The sequence below is a fragment of the Chenopodium album genome, chromosome 26 (assembly GCF_948465745.1).
Source record: "Chenopodium album chromosome 26, dcCheAlbu1.1, whole genome shotgun sequence".
Taxonomy (NCBI): domain Eukaryota; kingdom Viridiplantae; phylum Streptophyta; class Magnoliopsida; order Caryophyllales; family Amaranthaceae; genus Chenopodium; species Chenopodium album.
Window position 1 is genome coordinate 6,366,392 of NC_137859.1, and position 17,813 is coordinate 6,384,204.

Sequence of the window (17,813 nt, forward strand, 5' to 3'; positions counted from 1 at the left end):
CAACTGATCCCCAAATTCAAATTAGCCCAAAGTATGAATCGGGTGGACCAAAAAAAAATAAAATATATACATATATATATAAAAAAAAACCTTGTAACCCAAATATACATATCCTAATAGAGTATGTAACATATTCCTGAGCCTTAACCATCAGGTTAAGCTTTTGGTTGAGATGGTCCACTAATATGGTATCGGAGCCAACGTGACACAGAGGTCACGAGTTCGAATATCATCCACCCCTCCTTTAAAATGGAATTAATTCGCGCCGAGCCTCAACTAGGGTTGAGCAAAACTACCCGAATAACCATAAACCCAGTCCAAAAATGGTACCCGATCCGATAACCTAATTAACCTTAACGGTTCGGGTACCCGTTCTAATAATTTGGGTACACGAACTTATCGGTTCGATTTATGGGTATCACTTTTAGTGAAATTGGTTATTGATTACCCGAACCGTTAGCACTAACGGTACGTACCCGTCCCACGCTCACCCCTCAACTATAGCTTAAACTATCCTGTTCCTAATGTTAAACCCCACCAAAAATTAAACCCCCCAAAATGGCAGCAACTCTTTCACCTTCTGCTTCAACCTGCAACTGCCACCTCCTCAACCCAGCACTTTTCAATGGCTCCTCTTCCATTTCCCGCCAATTCATCAACTACCCACTTCAGTTCTTCCCTAAAGGTACCATCTTATACTCTCTATTCCTTCAATTGAATCTCTGGGTAATTTGCAAATTTTGCTGTGATTAATTAGGTCGGAAGTTTCCATTGTTCACAAAACACAAATTTGAAGCAAAAATTAAGGCAGTAAATGGGGCTAAGCCATTCAATACGACGTCGTGGGATGAAAAACCCTCTGAAATACTGCCTGATGGTAAAAGGGTGTACTTGGATGAGCAAGATGTTGTCACATTTCTTGACCCTCCTAAAGAACTCATTCCTTTAGACCCTTCTTCTTACAATCCTGCTTCATATCTCTGGTAATTTTCTAAATTGCATCCTATATTATGTAATTTTATTTGCTAATTTACTTAATTCAATCCCTTTTTTGTTTGTTGTAATTGTGAATTTGTGAGGTATCATTTGCATTATTTGTTGTTTTTGTTTTTGATTGATCAGTTTAAGTATATAGTTTGACAAGATTAATACTGTTAATTGGATGTATGTTATGATTGAAGTGTATTAGTGTAGTGCAGTAGGAAATGACTGATTTTGTTTGAAAACTATGGTCTGATGATGTTTTTTAATAGGCATGTAGTAAGTCTTTTATGATATTAATGTCTCCTTATTACTAGGAAGAAAATTTCGGAAATCCCGGAAGAAAGACGGCATCGTTTACTATACCTCCTGAATCCTAGGTATAACTCGATTGCCTTTTTTCGGTCTCTAATTTTGTTGCCACTTTTTGTTTTGTTGGATATCTTTTGATGAGTTGAATTTGATTTGTGTTTGTGGAAGCATTTTGAGGAGCTATACTTGAACACCTCTTGCATTGTGATTAAATCTTGCTTCATATGTCGTTACCCTTGTGTCTACTGCTCTTGTTGACAATAATATGGAATAATGCAGGCTTATATTGCTTGCTTGGGAGGTTGCTGGAGGGCGCTACAATGATGCAAAGTTAGCTAAGATGATCAATCAATCAATCAATCAATCAAAGCCTTAATCCCAAAAGTGGGGTCGGCTAACATGAACCAAATTTGATTATTCCGTGTAGTCATCAACATAAATCTTTCTCCTCCATCCCTTACGATCCAAAACTTCATCCTCACGTAAATCCATGCACTTCATATCCTTCCTCACTCCTTCCAACCAAGTCATCTTTGGTCTCCCTCTTCCTCGTTTAATCCCTCCATGGTCCCACTCTTCCACTCTTCGCACCGGTGCACCCTCGGGTCTCCGTCTTACATGTCCAAACCAACGCAGACGATTTTCCCTTAATTTATCTACAATGCCCGCCACACCTACTTTCTTGCGAATAACCTCATTTCTGATTCTATCTCTTAAAGTGTTTCCACACATCCACCTTAACATGCGCATTTCCGTAACCTCCATCTTTTTAATATGCTCTTTCTTAGAAGCCCAACATTCTGTACCATAGAGCAACACTGGTCTTATGGCAGTCCTGTAGAATTTTCCCTTCAACTTTAAGGGAATGCTGCGGTCGCATAGCACTCCCGTGGCCGCTCTCCATTTAAGCCACCCTGACTTAATCCTGTGGGTCACGTCTTGATCAATGTCACCATTCTTCTGGATGATCGACCCTAGGTACTTAAAACATTCACTCATGGTCAAATCCTTTCCATCCAAACTCACCACTTCATTGCTTGTCCCCCTCTGAGTGCCAAAACGACATACCAAATATTCAGTCTTACTCCGACTTAGCTTAAACCCTCTAGATTCCAACCTTTGCCTCCATTGCTCCAACTTGACATTAACCCCATCCTTAGTCTCATCCACCAAAACGATATCATCTGCGAACAGCATACACCATGGAACCTCATCTTGAATTGGTCTAGTTAATTCGTCTAGAACCGTTGCAAAAAGAAAAGGGCTTAATGCAGACCCTTGATGCAATCCGATTGTAATAGGGAAATCTTTTGTCAACCCTCCGCATGTCCTCACATTTGTTGACACATCCCGATACATATCCTTAACTAGGTCTACATACCTTCGTGGGATACCTTTCTTCAACATTGCCCACCAAAGTATCTCTCTTGGCACCTTGTCATATGCCTTCTCTAAATCAATAAAGACCATATGAAGATCTTTCTTCTTTACCCTATAAAACTCCATCATTTGTCTTATCAAATGGATTGCCTCCATAGTAGATCTCCCAGGCATAAAACCAAATTGGTTATCTGAAATGCTTGTGCATGCCCTCAACCTTTGTTCAATCACCCTTTCCCACAACTTCATAGTATGGCTCATAAGCTTAATTCCTCGATAGTTAGAACAATCTTGAGCGTCTCCTTTGTTTTTATAAACCGGGACCAAGGTGCTCTTCCTCCAATCTTGTGGGATCCTTGTAGCCGTCCATATCTTGTTGAAAAGGTTTGTTAACCAATCAATACCAATCTTACCCAAACACCTCCACACCTCTATCGGTACCCCATCAGGGCCAACCGCCTTCTTAGGTTTCATCTTCCTCAGTGCAATCTCCACCTCTACTCTCCTAATCCTTCGCACATACTCCATGTTGATTTCTTCATCACTCATAGAGGTATCTCCTATCACAACTCCATTACTTCCATTAAATAATTCATCGAAGTACCCCTTCCACCTGTCCTTGATGCCCTCCTCTTGCACTAGGACCATTTGGTTCTTATCTTTGACACACTTCACCATGCCAATATCCTTCCTTGCCTCTTGTCTTCTCTTTGCCATCTTATAAATGATCCTTTCTCCCTCCTTGGAATCAAGCTTTTCATAAACCTCCTGATATGCCTTTTCTTTTGCTTGGCGAACAGCTGCCTTTGCCTTACTCTTAGCCTCCTTATACGCTGCAAAGGTTTCATCACTCCTACATTTTCCTAAGGCTTGATAGCATTCCCTTTTTTGCTTAATTACTGCTTTCACCTCTTCATTCCACCACGAAGTATCTCTCTGTACCGAAGTTCTTCCCCTTACTTCCCCTAAGACCTCTTTGGCCACTCTTAGGAAACAGTTCTTCATTCGTAACCAGGTCATGTCCGGATCCACCTCTCCATCCCAATCCGCTTCTTCAATTACCTTTTCTGTAAAAACCTTAGCTTTTGCATCCCTTAGGGTCCACCATCTTATCCTTGGTTCTTCTTGTCTAACTTTTTTCTTCGCCTTCTCTTTCAGACGAATAGTCATTACCAATAGCCGGTGTTGGGTGACCACACTCTCCCCTGGGATAACCTTACAGTTTATGCAACTTTGTCTATCTATGCTCCTTGTGAGCAGGAAGTCTATTTGAGTTGCATTTGCTCCATTCCGAAAAGTTATCAAGTGTGAATCCCTCTTCTTAAACCAAGTATTAGCCAAAATTAAATCATATGATTGGGCAAAATCCATAATAGCTTCACCACCGGCGTCCCTCTGCCCATACCCAAAGCCTCCATGGACACTCTCATAGCCATCTCGGCTCGCCCCAACGTGCCCATTTAGATCCCCTCCAATATATAACTTCTCTGAGTGGTGGACACCCTGCACCACCTCGTCTAGGTCCTCCCAAAATTGTCGTTTCTCTTCTGCATCTAAACCCACTTGGGGAGCATAAGCACTGATAACATTCACAATCTCCTTGCCACATAGCAACTTCAGCCTTATCAACCTATCGTTCTTCCGATAGACCTCGATCACCTCTTTTGCCAACCTCTCATCGAGAACCACACCAACTCCGTTCCTAGCTCCACCATTCCTTGTTCTGTGGCTCGTTTCTTGCCCAACATACCATACCTTATACCCCAAAACCAAGCCTCGAGCTCCTTCTCCTGTCCATCTTGTCTCTTGGAGGCACATGATGTTCACGCGTCGTCTTTTCATTACTTCTACCAATTCTGCTGATTTTCCCGTAAGAGACCCCACATTCCAAGAACCAATCCGCAAACTAAATTCTTTTCTCCCACGCTCCCTCCTGATCCCAACTCCAAGTCCTTGATTATTTGACACCACAATTGGGCAATATGGCGCGTCGCTTCTGGGCGACGACCTAGCAACCCTTACATACTTATCACTGCACCCGGGTCTGGGAAGTGCAGCGCGTCGCTCAGTAGGGAACGCCCCAATGGCACGCCCTTGCTCATTTGACACCACACTCGGGCAATGTGGCGCGTCGCTTCTGGGCGACGACCTAGCAACCCTTGCATACTTATCACTACACCCGGGTCTAGGAAGTGCAGCGCGTCGCTGAGTAGGGAACGCCCCCACGAAAATATCTGTTTGGCTCATGTCATGGGATGTGACGAAGTTTTATACTGGCTGTCACTGGCCTACCGTAACCCTCCTCCTTTATCCAGGCTTGGGACTGGCAGCGGGAAACCCACTGGCGGAGTTAAAGTTAGCTAAGATGAGTTCTTCTAATTTGTTGTCTGGTGAAAATGATGCCTTGTCACTTGAATTCTGGAATTGCCGTAAAAGTGGAGGTTTCTATCTGGCTTTAGCTTTTTATAATGTGCTGAGTGGTGTCTTGATTCTTATTGTGACTTGGAAGAAATTTTTGACTGCTTTTCGAACAATAAATAACAGGTCCAATTCCTCTTGGATTAATCAAATATTTGCAGATGGTGAGTTCTCTAACCGGTCTTTGCATTTTCTATCTCCCTTTCTTGTTTGGAGCTTTCAACATTGTTGAATTCTGATTCCAGAATTATGCATCGTTCGTTATGCTAGGCATTATTTCGTAAAGATGGAAACATATATGGAAGACTTATTGGTAAGAATTTCTTACCTTGATTATGGAAGATCATTCTCCTTCTACTTGCAAAATCTTCAGTATTACAAAGGAATAATTTGCTTTCTAAATCTAAGTGAAAGCAGTCCAACATATTGGCTTGAGCTGCACTTTAATTGAGAATGTTTAGAATCCTTAACTAGAGAAAAAAATACACCAAAGTAATAATTTCTAGCTGGCTTATTTATGTCAGTCCATTCCTTGTATTCTTTTTTATTTGAGGACTAGGGACATATTATGGGAAAATGGAATTAGCCAGTTCCCCTGTTTTAGATTTCAAGTACAGTTTTCTGATCAAGGACTAATATCTACTGTTTTGACTATATATCACTAATTCCAACTCAATTAACATAAACCTTCCTATAATACTTGAAGTAGGAAAGTCATAAAGCTATGACAATGATAAAAAATAAAATTATGATACCTTTTTTCATCAAGTCATGAAATGTGCTAAACCTTGTTATATTGTCGTGGTATCTGCATTATCTACCTAAATTTAGGAAGGGGCTTAAGATTTCTGTATTGACCATTCTAAGAGGCTAAGGCAAGTTCTATTGCTATTAAACAGCAACTATTTCACACAAATTTAGCTTCATCTAGGGATAAATGTTTACATAGATAAAGCCAGTACTTTTGCCACTAGCATTTATGCTGGACAAATTTTTTTTTGTATGTTACAACGGCCTACAGATAGGTAAGGATTCAATGATTGTAAAACTAGAGTAAGACTTGAGATGTGCTTCTTCACTCTCATATCATCACCTTCACACCTGGGCCTATATTTGCATCTACCACAACCGATTCATAATCTGATTGATTTATTGCGCTCCTGTTCCCAGCAAATTCCATAGCTTTCAGTGAATCCCTAAGGCCCTGTACTCAGTAATCATATGATTCTTAGCCATTGCCAATGTACACGTGAGTTGTCCATTGCAGTCTGGCGAATGCGCTGTTTTTAGAATAATTTAAGTGCTATAACTGCAAATGCAGGTGTGTCGCTACTGGCTCGAATGGCAACATCTTCCAGTCCACTGTATTTTACTGTAAAAGAAGTTAATGAAGTAATGCCTACTGAACAGCCATGTGATTTAGCTTATGAGTTTGGGGATGGATTATTGAATCTCCATTATTATCCAGAAGGTTTCCCAATGCCAGGTGAGATTACAAATTCTCATGTAAATATGCATTGATGAACCACTAGTTATGTAACTTCAATTTGGATGTTAGTGCTGGATTATTTGTGTGTCAATATCAACATACTTTTTATAGCTGGATATCTATTTGTTTGTATTGCATTTTCTATTTTACCGTTTCTCCATTTTTTCATTGCTAAGCTTTGCAAGTTACCTGCATGACAAGCATGATTTAATTCTTTTCACTTTAAGCAAACTTTTATTAACCTGTTTTCTCTATTCTTCTTATATCTGGGTCCAAGGTCCAACTTTGTTTCCTAATGGTGGTGTTTCAAGATATTTTTACAGTGCCCCTGTGCCAGTAAGGCAATAACCACAGAAGCTTTGACTGTTAAATTTCAGTTTCTAAGGGACTAAACAGTTTATTATTCCAAACGGATTAAATTGTTTACTACTCTTCTGTTGTGTATTATAGTGGTCTATTTTGAACCGCTCATTTTCTGTTATATTGTGTAGTTCTGTAGCAAAGCAATTGGTGATCATCAGATCATGTATTCATGTGTTTAACAGATATAATCACTTTTACTGCTCAATGCATGGTTTCTCTTCTGAGTATTGCATGTTGAAAATCAATGCTAAGTTTGAGGCTCTTTCTATTTGCAGCCAAACATCCATGGCCCTTCAATGATCAGGTTGTCATATATGTCCGTTATCTTGGACCTGGGGTTATGGTTGGACAGGTATGGCAGGAGGGCCTAGCATTGGAACAGATACCCAAGAAACTTTGTGGTGAAATCTTAATGGTGAAAGATTATTCTGTGTCTAATGGAGATTGTAGCTAGATGTCAGCAATTCTAAATACTCTGATGGTAAAATATTGTTGCTGCTTCCGGATAAAATCCATCTGTAGAAACTGCAGCTTTGTATCTGTTTTTCGTACCCTTGAGCATGCTGACCATCTCAGAGTTGTATGCAGGTTGTTGTGATGAATGTGGGTTGAATGAAGAGTGTCAATATCAAGTTTATATTGTATGATACAAAGGAAACCTACTTACACAGTTTCACGCTTGCAAAGGCATCAATTATGTTGCTTTATGTACCTTGTAAGTGTTGTAATCCAACCTTCATGTATGGCCTCTATCCAGTGATTCATGCTTGATTCATATGCAATACTGTCAGGTTTATATCGACAAACGTTCATGCTTACTACTTTTAGTTGCTTGGATTTCTCATTTTGTCTTGGAATCTTTATTGAACCAGGTTGCATTTGAAGCATCAATCTTGTAAACTTTATTGGAAAAAAACACTTTGGGATAGACAAAATTTAAGGGCTCTTCTTTCTTAAAACATCACAGCCCAAATTATGGGCATTCCACTACCTCTCAATGATATGATGGACACCCTTATTTGGGGGTTCATTATGTATGAAGACTTCTCAGTTAAGTTAGGCAATCGGCTCGCTCATAGTCTCAAACTTGAAGACAACAATTGGCTTTATAGATGGATTTGGAAAATAGACATCCCTAATAAACTCTAGATTTTTCCTTTAAACAAATGTTTTATAACAGTTTAGGTGTTCGAGAAACTCTTCACAAAAGAACATAACCCTGTTCAACATTAGCCTTTTATGCAATCAGTATAGTAAAACACTTGATCATCTTTCTCAGTTGCACTAGAACCAAAGAAGTATGGAGTATTTAGAAAGAGCGAAATATTGTAACTTTCGTAATGAAACCTTTGACATCTTTAGGATTTATTACCGAGCGCAATTTGCGTTCAATCAATGACACCAAAGAAGTCTCATAAATACTTATTCCTCCATGGGATCTTCCATTCCGAGATCTCATAATCATTCTTCTCATACTCAATAATCCCTATCATCCATTCTTATATCATAGAAGACGCCTCCTAACAATTTCTTCAAACTCATCACTAGAAGTAGCAAAGCACTCATCAAGACATCTACTTTCAACCTCGGCCACGCCAAAATAATTATAGCAGAAGCTATTGCTCTATATAAAAGTGTCCAACTAGTTCTTCAATGTGTCACTTAGAAGGTGATAACCTATTAGTCATCAACTCAATAAAAGACATTTGGACATTACCTTGGCAGATTGAACATATTACCAAGAGTCAAGACACTCGTTCTCCCCTTTCTCGGTTTCGCAATTAAAGTATCCAGCACGTCTATCATGATATAAATCACGCAGCGTATTGGATAACTGATGTGGGTCATTCAGTGTCTCTAGTATGGAATTATGGATACTGATTTTTGTAATACCTCTAGTTTGTTTTCTATTCTTTCTTATTATACATTATAAATTCCCCTCGTGAGGAGGACTTCCTAATGTTTTGTTCCTTACTTTTTATTAAAAAAATTTCTACATTATTAACTTGCATTATGATATAAATAAAAAAAAAACATGCATTAAACAATTTTATAGTATTTTTTTTTTTTTTTGAAAACAGCAATTTTATAATTTTTTTTAAAAAATGTTGTAAAGAGAGAAAAAAAAAAAGGACATATCCAAGCTTCATGAAAATCCAGCAAAAAATTTGGGGGAGGGTTTAGGGCATTGTCTTCTTCAAACCCCCATTTTATGTTATGAACTTTCACTAGCTTGTCACTCTGCTAGAAATCACCAATACCCATCTCTTTATATCAATGTTACAACACCTCAAATTTCCATACTTCCGTTGATTTTCTCTCTCCTCAATCGCAAATTAGGGATTAGGGTTTTTTAGATCTTACAATTTGATATCATAAAATGAGTTTATTTTTGAGATTAAGGCAACAAATCCCAACTGGGTTAATTCCAAAACCCTACATTTCATCTCTAATTTCTTCAAAAACCCTAAATTCCACCTGGGTTTATCGCACTTATGCTCAACCTGCATTACAAGAAGAGGAATTTGAAGAAGTTGAAATTGATCCCAGAAAACTCCCAGCAGATTATGACCCATCAAAATTTGATCCAACATCTCACCGTAGTCCACCGAGTGATCGTGTTTTTAGGCTAGTTGATGAGGTTTCATCTCTAACATTGGTAGAAGCAGCTGAATTAGGGACACTTTTGATGAAGAAAATGGGGATGAAAGAAGATGAAGTTCCTGTTATTGGGGTGTTGAATCCTGGGGCAGCTGCCGGGTTAGCTCAAATGGCGGCGAATTCGCCTGCTGGGGATGCTCAAGAGGAGAAGAAGGAAGAGAAGTCTGTGTTTGAATTGAAATTGGAATCATTCGAAGCGGCTTCGAAGATTAAGGTTATTAAGGAGATTAGGGCATTTACTGAATTTGGATTGAAGGAAGCTAAGGACTTAGTGGAGAAGACGCCGTCAATTTTTAAGAAGGGTGTGCCTAAGGAGGAAGCTGAACAGATTATTGAGAAGATGAAAGCTGTTGGAGCTAAAGTGATCATGGAATGATGATGAATTAGTTGGTTGCAATGACAGAAGGTAGTCTTTTTGAATTAGATAATTTTTTCGACTTTGATCGAGTTAATGGAGGTACTGCTGTACTGCTATTTTTGTTTACTGCATCTTGGTTGTTTGAATGAAAGCTATAAATTTGGCCAGGAAAGTGAAATTTGCCTAATGTACAATGTAGTTGTTTAATATTGAAGCCTGTGTTTTTGCCTTGTTTGGTATGTTATAAACAGAGGTTCTGGAAAGTTTATGTTTCTTTGACAACCTATCAGTAATGATCAGGCTTATAGTTTCTACAGCTTTCAGAATATGCTAAAGTTGCAAATATTCTGATTATGTAAATCATTCAAGTGATGATTGATGTTCATCGTGTTTTCGAATGCTCTTTGTCAGTGAGTTTTTCATTGTATACTTATTGTCATGTTTGTAGCCTGTGTGTGATGTTGAAAATATTGTGAAAATGTTGCTTAATACTGAGCAAAAACTGATGTTACATACCATGGAAGATAAGAAAAGGATATAAGCTCACCTATGTTTGGCATCCATTTGTGCCATTGAAGAGAGCTTTGCATGCTGTTCTAGTAGGGTGAAATATGAATGTTACAATTCAGTGATTCTTTCGATTTGTCAAATATGTTGGACTTTTGACAGCCCCTTATGCACCAACATTTGGTTTCTTGTCATTAGCATGTAGGTATTCTATCTGGACTTCTGGAGGGCATATCAAACTGTCTTAGATAAAATAGTTGTGGCATTTTGAAGTGTCTGCTTCTTGGAATTCTCCCCTTTTCTCCCTCTATGATATTATATGATTCCGTTTCTTATTGCAGGTTCTTGTGCAAGTGACTCGAGTAATAGCCACCTCAGATTATCTGTTTTGGCAAAATTGACTCTAGATTACTGTATAATATAACTGTCCTGTACTTTTGCTCCAAACGAATGATCACCCTTGTTCTTGGCCACCTTGATTGCCGCAGAATGCCTGCATTCTGCGGCAGGTTTCCCATCTTCTCCATTGACTCTATGTTGCCGTGAATACTCATGATTACTACAAAGCATATACTACTACAAAGTATATCATACCAGATTTTGCTTCAAAGCAAATGAATAGCAATCTTCTCTGCCACCCCTGGCTGGAGGAGTCCTGATACCAAAGTATTAACATATCAACAAATTAATTTCCTTTGCTAAATGTATTTCAGTTCAATATGGTTAAGAAATATGGAGGTCCACACTTCATATGAAGCGATCATTTGGCTAGGCATTTCTTTTTTTTTTTTAGGATGCCCATCTGGTTCACCGGAGTTTAGTTCCGGCTACATCCGGATTCGACTCGGGTTGTACACCTGGCTTATAGTGGGTGAGTCTCCCAACAAGCAAACCTGTCTTGTGGTGGGTGAGCTTGGCTAGGCGTTTCAGCAACCGCATACCCTAAGAAAATTGATTCTTGAGGCTCAATTTGTCGTCTCCTACGATGATGCTCTTCTACCAAAAGCAGAACAATATAATCATAAAAATATACTTCGTATTGTAGAAGTCAATATATATAGAGTACTTTCTACCTTTTTACTTGTAAATTTGCAATACACCCTCATGACACATTTTAAAGAAGTACATTTTTTTTTGAAGAAATTTAAAAGTTTTTTTTTTTTTTTTTTTTTTTTTTTGAAGAAAAATTAATGAAGTAATTAGTGAAGGTTGATGAACAACTTTTAAAAGTTATAGAATAGTTAAAATCTTAACTCAGTCCATCCTCTTATCCATGTAAAAGTCATTTTGATAAATTTGTTCATTTATCTTCTCTAATACGGAGTACAAGTACCAAAAGGTTTTAATGCAAATATTTTGAAATTAATGGAGTACTATATATGACTTAGGTTAACAACAATACACACCATTTTCTAATTTATAAGAATGCTTTAAGAAAATAACAACGCACATTACATACGATTTTGGTTGAACTCAACTATTGTTATATTGTCAAGCAACTACTTTTTACTACTCGTACTAGTAAATTATGTATCAAAGTTGGGAGCCAGACCTAGTCAATCAGCCTGATTTACAAAATTTTGTCAATCAGGCGTTTTTGTGGTCCCCACACTGTACCAGATAATATTTTTATAATCGTTTGTATGGTATTTGGTAACAAACGGAATTCTGCCGTTATTGTGGACCATACAACGTGGCAAGTAATGTCGTGAACATCAAATGCAAACCATTAGCTGAATATTACCCTTTATCCTGGGGTTTATCCTGGAATGCCATTGTCATCCCAATTTACAGCTCAGTACGCCCCAAAGCTAGTAAGAATTAAATTTGGCAGGTATGAATTGTTTTTGATTTCTTCGCAATTGACAGCTAAGTTCGACTCAGTGACCACAAATTGGAGATGATTCGTGACTAATTATGGTCGGAGAAGATCCAATTGCATGAAAGGTTATCATAATGTATCGTGGTCGGGGATGATGATCTTCATAAAATAATGAATTAGCTTTCAAATTGGGAAAGTGAAGTTAACTTCGTTACTGCTTTGACTAACTAAGCCGTTAGTCAACAAATTTCAGTAAATGTTAATTTTTGAACACCATCGATGCAAAGTTACATATTTACACCAACCATTTTAATTCTCTTGACGAAAATACCCCCTGATTTACATCTTATGTCAATCAGACTGATTAACTAGTATTTCCTCCAAAGTTGGTATCCAAGATTAGAAATCAATTCTTTACTACTAGTACATTGTTACCCTATTACGAAAACGATTTACTCTCTCCAAATACGAGTGTCAATGAATCTCATAATCTCGTGTACATTATTTCCGTTAGAGGCTATCTCTTGTCCCTACAAGACTACAACAAAGTAACGATAATAAGCTAAGATGCGCACATTTTGGAGTGATTCCTAAAAATACAGGGGATGTGTCAAGGACTCGAAAAATTCATCATCATCATCATTCATCAATTCAGCACATCCAAAATCTAGTTTTAAACAAAACCACTGTTCAACCTTCTTAACCAGTAATCCCCAATTTCTGCAAAAATGATACTGCAAACTCAATCTCTTTCTTCCCACATTATCCCTTCAAATTATCTTCCAACCCAGAAACTCAAATCATCTTCAAAACCCCTCAATTTTTTCTCTCCTAAATCTCGCAAATCCCCTTTAAAATGCTCCTCCATTTCAGTAGCTTCAGACCCATCATCATCATCAACAACAACAACAACAACCCAAATCAAACCTTACCCAGCTGAAGTTTCAAGGACTATAATGGAGTTATCTTCATCTGGGACTCTTTCTACTTTGACCCATGATGGTTGGCCTCTTGGTATTGGTGTTCGTTTTACTGTTGATTCTGATGGTACCCCTATTTTGTGCACTAATCTCTCTAATCGACATTTTTCTATTGATAAAAGGTCCACTCTTCATGTTCAGGTTTGTGTTTGATTCTTCAGATTCTGGTGTTTTTTTTTTGGTTCTTGTTCAATTTTGAATTGTGGGTTTGCACTATGAGATGATTATTAGCTGAATTTAGATTGGTTGGTTCATGATTTTGTTTCTATTTATCCAAATGTTTATCTGATTAGCTAAAGTGATGATTATGCAAAGTAATTGGTTTTTATGGAGTTTTATTATAGTTCTAGAATTGCATGATCAACAACCTGAATCGAGGCTGGTTTTCGTTGTTTTTGTTAGAGATTTCATTGTTAAATTGTAGGTAGCTAGAGGTGAAAAGTTTTTATTAGGATAAGTAGAAGAATGGAAGCACTGAAAGGTTTGCTATGTTGGAATGTTGGGTGTGATATGTACTGCTGAATGTGCTGATTGACTTGCAAATGATGGAATCCAAAAGTTAATTTTGGTGCCGGGACTTATGCAGTGTGTTTATTTGTTACTGTATTAGTTGACTTGGTAATACGAGGATGAGTGAATGACGAGTTTTCGTATGTATGCAGCTACCGCAATGTGGATTGAGGACACCACAGTGTACTATACAAGGTAGCTTGGATAAACCTGATGACAAATTGGCTGTGAAGGTAAATTGTAATTTTTGCCAAACCTCTTCCGTTTCAATGTTAAATTAAAGGAGACACCTATAACGTGCTATGTTTGATCCTGCAGAAGCTTCATTCAGCGTGGAAAAAGAGATTTGGGGAAGAGATCAATGAAGACCTATTGTATGTTGTCTCTGTGGACCGCATACTGCAGCTAGAAGATTTTCAGGAGGTGTGGTGGGTCATATTATTGTTGGTTATACCTTTGCATCTTAATTTCCTTGGGACTGTAAACTTTGTATTTAGTAAGCGGAGTTTGATGTGGAGGATCTTATGCCATAATATGTACCATTTAAGATGCATAACCTTTTCTCATTATGTTTGCAGGATGGTGTTTGGGTGACATCTTCAGATTATAAAAATGCATACCCAGATCCTCTAAGAGATATTGCAGAAAAGGTTGTGACTGAGATCAATGCAAACAACATGGAAGATGTGCTTCGCTTTTGCAGCATTTATGCAGATTTGCACTTCCAGGTATCTTCCTATTCCGTATGCTGGATCCTTGAGAACATTACATAATTTCCATTGCAACATATGTTTTCATGTGAAGTGAACCCTCTCTTCCTAAAAAGTGAAAGAAGTGGACTTGTGGTCCTAGGAAAGTACAAAACTTGTCTTTAATGTGCAATTATTCAGTTCTGAAGAACTTTTATACTGTGTTACTCACCCAAACAAGTAGCTTGTTCGCTGACTAACCATAATGATTAAAAAAATCCCTTGTCTATGTCAAATTTTAACATATCAAGAAGCTTATTTTTTGTCAAAGGGGAGAGATGACAATCATGACATACAAGAGTTACCTGTTCACATGTCAAGATGCTTACTTCTCAGTGGAGAGTGTTTTTCCTCTAACCATTTCATTTACTAGCACATAGTTCCCAAGCCATTTCATGCTATGGCCTCTGGTGACTTCTCAATGTGATTTACTTGGTATGTCAAAAAATTCCTAGCTAGTCTTTATTAGGCCATCCTAGTATCTCTTAAGTTAGTACCACAAAAATAACTCATTTCCATTTAAATATCGTCTCTCCCATTCTATAGTTATGTTTTAACGTGGCCCTGACATTTTTTAAGAGGTGAGAAGCTTACAAGTGCAATGAAGTACACCATTTGAACTCATCATTGGCTTACATAGTTAATTGGGCATGTGGATGCTAGATTTTTTTTATTATATCTGTGTAATTGCAGGGAGATTGGTTCTTTTGCCTTTGCATGAAAATTTAAAATGTTTGTTTAATAGTCTTTTGAATCATGCCTTAAAAGTACTTCAGTTCTGCTGCATATAACAAAAGTATCCCAACAACAAAAGCTTGTGTATAAATTGTAACTTTGTATACCGTGCTTGAATACTACTAAGTCCCAAGTATCTTGTATGAGGTCTTGAAATGTGGCTGCTGTCCTCAATCCTCAATCTTTAATTGTATGCCTCCAATGAGGCTTCTACATTGAATGCATAAGTGGAGGTATCAAATGTAGTTGTATCCAATACATACATAGATAGTAGGCGGAGCAAAACTACCCGAAAAACCGAAAACCCGTTCCGTAACCGTTTTGAAAATTAGGGTACCCGATCCGATAACCTTAATGGTTCGAGTACCCGTTCCGATTATTTTTATCGGGTATGGTTATTGGGTATCATTTTAAAATGAATGATTACCCGATCCGGTCCGATCCGATAAACATATTTTTTGTTTTTTTTTTTTCCTACTAAAATCTATTTTTCCAAAATCTAAACTCTTACTTTACTTCATAATCACTTTATGATATCAATGATTTGTAATATTATTAATTATTTGGTAAAAATCATGTGATATTATTATTAATTAGTGTTAAATAATATCATAATAACTATATTATTAAGTTTAATTATCACTATTGGATATCTTATTGGGTATCCGATAACCGATCTAAAAATCCGGGTACCCGAAGTCCAGATACCCGAACTTATCAGTTCGGTTTACGGATATCACTTTTATTATTGATATTGGTTATCGGTTACCCGAACCGTTAGTACTAGCGGTACGGGTACCCGTCCCATGTTCTCCCCTTATTAGATAGGTTGTTGTCATTAGACTATTGATAAAAAGTCCTCAATAAGCTATTTCCTTTTCAAGAGTTTATTGATCTCATGGTCTGTGTGCAACTGTTGTCTCCTTAGGTTTTGATTTGTCTTAAGAGGAGTGAGGTCTGAGATTCGCTTTTGTTGGTTTGAAATGAACGAGGTAACAGGAATCTTATCAGTTTTGACCTTTGGTACTGTGTACACTGTACATTGTGAATAGTGACGGAGCACTGAGGTAAAAGGTATGGGATACAATTGCCCTATCAGAATAGTATATCTGCAATTCTGTGTAGTGCCTTGTGATTGGTCTTGAATCTTCATATATCCCACCTCTGATAGGGAAATGAGAGGACATGAATCTGTGTGTGATTGGGAGATGCCTATCCTATAATCTTTTTCATGCATAAATCTTAATTACCTTGGCCAACTAAAGAAGTTTTCTCCACCCAATTTTAACTGTGTCTAGTGGTGTTTTATACTTTCTTATATGCTTCGATGTCAGCTACTCAGCTTTTATGCTTGTGCTCATGTAAATCACAACTCAACCTGGTTGCTATCGCTCGGTCTCTCTGGCTGTCTGTTATCTCAAGGTGTGTGTAAAGTGTTTGTGCAAATTGATGGAGGGATAGGATATATCAGTATCAGCTGAATGTAGATGATTTTGGTTTATGAGAATTTGTGTTTTATCGTTGTAGCTCTTAATAACTTCTCTTGGAATGATGGAGTGAACGTGATTTGAGGGGTAGGAGTACCTTTATTGTCTCTCAGTAATGGATTTAAGTTTTGTGTCGTGTACTCGTGTTGTTTAATTATAATTGCTTTTCTGCAGGTTTCAGAGGCAAAAATGGTGTGGGTTGATAGGTTGGGTTTCGACATGCGTTTGTATTCACCTCCAAGTGGAATGTATGAGATTCGGATTCCATTCCCTAGGGAAGTGACCGATGAGAAGGGTGTGAAATCAACATTCAATGGGATGTCTCAAATCGCTTGGGAAGTAGAAAAAAATTACTATCCCCTAGATTTTAAGAGAGTTAAACAAGTAAAGAAGATTGTGGTGGCAGGATCATAGAAGATGATGGATTTCATTGCTTATACTTGTCTCTTCTTCCCAGAGGCATATGTCTCTTTGACAGGCCATTTTTTGAGGTGGAAATGTGGAATGTTAACCACTTCTGCAATTTGTTCCGGGTGCATTGTTGTCTTTGTTGGCCAATAAGATTACAAGCAAAACTAAAAGTGATAGACATTATTAATAGCAGAGAGTATATTTCATATTCGGATTGGTAGTTCTAGATTGTAATTGTATCATTTATTATTGAATCATATTAATCCTGAATCTAAATTGGCAGCCAGATTTTGCATTTTGTGTATAGGTAAGAAGTTTTTATTGGCATTGCGCGTTTTCTAAATTGTATATATTCATGGAAAAAATTACGTCTGCGGTAGAATACATAAATAAAATTTAGCAAAATCTTTTTAAAAAAAAAAAAATATTAAGTAGTTTTTTCCGATACAAAAAAAAAAAAAAAAAAAAAAAAAAGAAAGCTAAATTAAGTAAAAAATAATTTTTGTTATAAGTTTATAATTTAGTGGTGGATGGCATTTGAAATATATCAATCTAATATTCTTGTTATATAAATTATTAGTCTAATTTCACGTCTAATATTTATGACGATAGAGTAGGAAGCTACTATTTAGGGGTGAGTTCTTCGTTTT

General features: G+C 37.5%; 3 protein-coding genes across 4 annotated transcripts; all 3 read left to right on the plus strand.

Annotated features, from left to right (window-relative positions):
* The first annotated feature begins 538 nt into the window (after nt 1-538).
* On the plus strand, nt 539-7,725 carry LOC145618121 (uncharacterized). 2 transcript variants are annotated; one of them, XM_081672910.1, is made up of 10 exons: nt 539-685; nt 758-983; nt 1,299-1,361; nt 1,573-1,620; nt 5,026-5,114; nt 5,218-5,255; nt 5,362-5,404; nt 6,413-6,577; nt 7,219-7,424; nt 7,532-7,725. In XM_081672910.1, the coding sequence occupies exons 1-9, from the start codon at nt 559-561 to the stop codon at nt 7,395-7,397; spliced, it is 978 nt and encodes a 325-aa protein (XP_081529036.1). In that variant the 5' UTR covers nt 539-558; the 3' UTR covers nt 7,398-7,424; nt 7,532-7,725. The 2 variants fall into 2 exon arrangements, with proteins under 2 accessions (XP_081529036.1, XP_081529035.1); XM_081672909.1 differs by having other exon boundaries at nt 7,219-7,725.
* Nucleotides 7,726-9,123: 1,398 nt separating this feature from the next.
* LOC145617928 (uncharacterized) lies at nt 9,124-10,360 on the plus strand. The gene has a single exon (XM_081672700.1). The coding sequence runs from the start codon at nt 9,324-9,326 to the stop codon at nt 9,978-9,980; it is 657 nt and encodes a 218-aa protein (XP_081528826.1). The 5' UTR covers nt 9,124-9,323; the 3' UTR covers nt 9,981-10,360.
* Nucleotides 10,361-12,872: 2,512 nt separating this feature from the next.
* LOC145617533 (glutamyl-tRNA reductase-binding protein, chloroplastic-like) lies at nt 12,873-17,467 on the plus strand. The gene is made up of 5 exons (XM_081672244.1): nt 12,873-13,412; nt 13,934-14,014; nt 14,100-14,204; nt 14,360-14,509; nt 16,927-17,467. Exons 1-5 carry the CDS (start codon nt 13,020-13,022, stop codon nt 17,164-17,166), a joined length of 969 nt encoding a protein of 322 aa, XP_081528370.1. The 5' UTR covers nt 12,873-13,019; the 3' UTR covers nt 17,167-17,467.
* The last annotated feature ends 346 nt before the right edge of the window (nt 17,468-17,813 follow it).

Bases quoted from the DNA above. Each gene is read 5' to 3' on its own strand.
- LOC145617533 (XM_081672244.1), top strand. From the start codon at position 13,020: ATGATACTGCAAACTCAATCTCTTTCTTCCCACATTATCCCTTCAAAT. The intron at 13,413-13,933 runs GTTTGTGTTTGA...GTATGTATGCAG, and splicing joins GGTCCACTCTTCATGTTCAG to CTACCGCAATGTGGATTGAG. The intron at 14,510-16,926 runs GTATCTTCCTAT...GCTTTTCTGCAG, and splicing joins ATGCAGATTTGCACTTCCAG to GTTTCAGAGGCAAAAATGGT.
- LOC145617928 (XM_081672700.1), top strand. From the start codon at position 9,324: ATGAGTTTATTTTTGAGATTAAGGCAACAAATCCCAACTGGGTTAATT.
- LOC145618121 (XM_081672909.1), top strand. From the start codon at position 559: ATGGCAGCAACTCTTTCACCTTCTGCTTCAACCTGCAACTGCCACCTC. The intron at 1,362-1,572 runs GTATAACTCGAT...GGAATAATGCAG, and splicing joins CTATACCTCCTGAATCCTAG to GCTTATATTGCTTGCTTGGG. The intron at 5,405-6,412 runs GTAAGAATTTCT...CTGCAAATGCAG, and splicing joins CATATATGGAAGACTTATTG to GTGTGTCGCTACTGGCTCGA.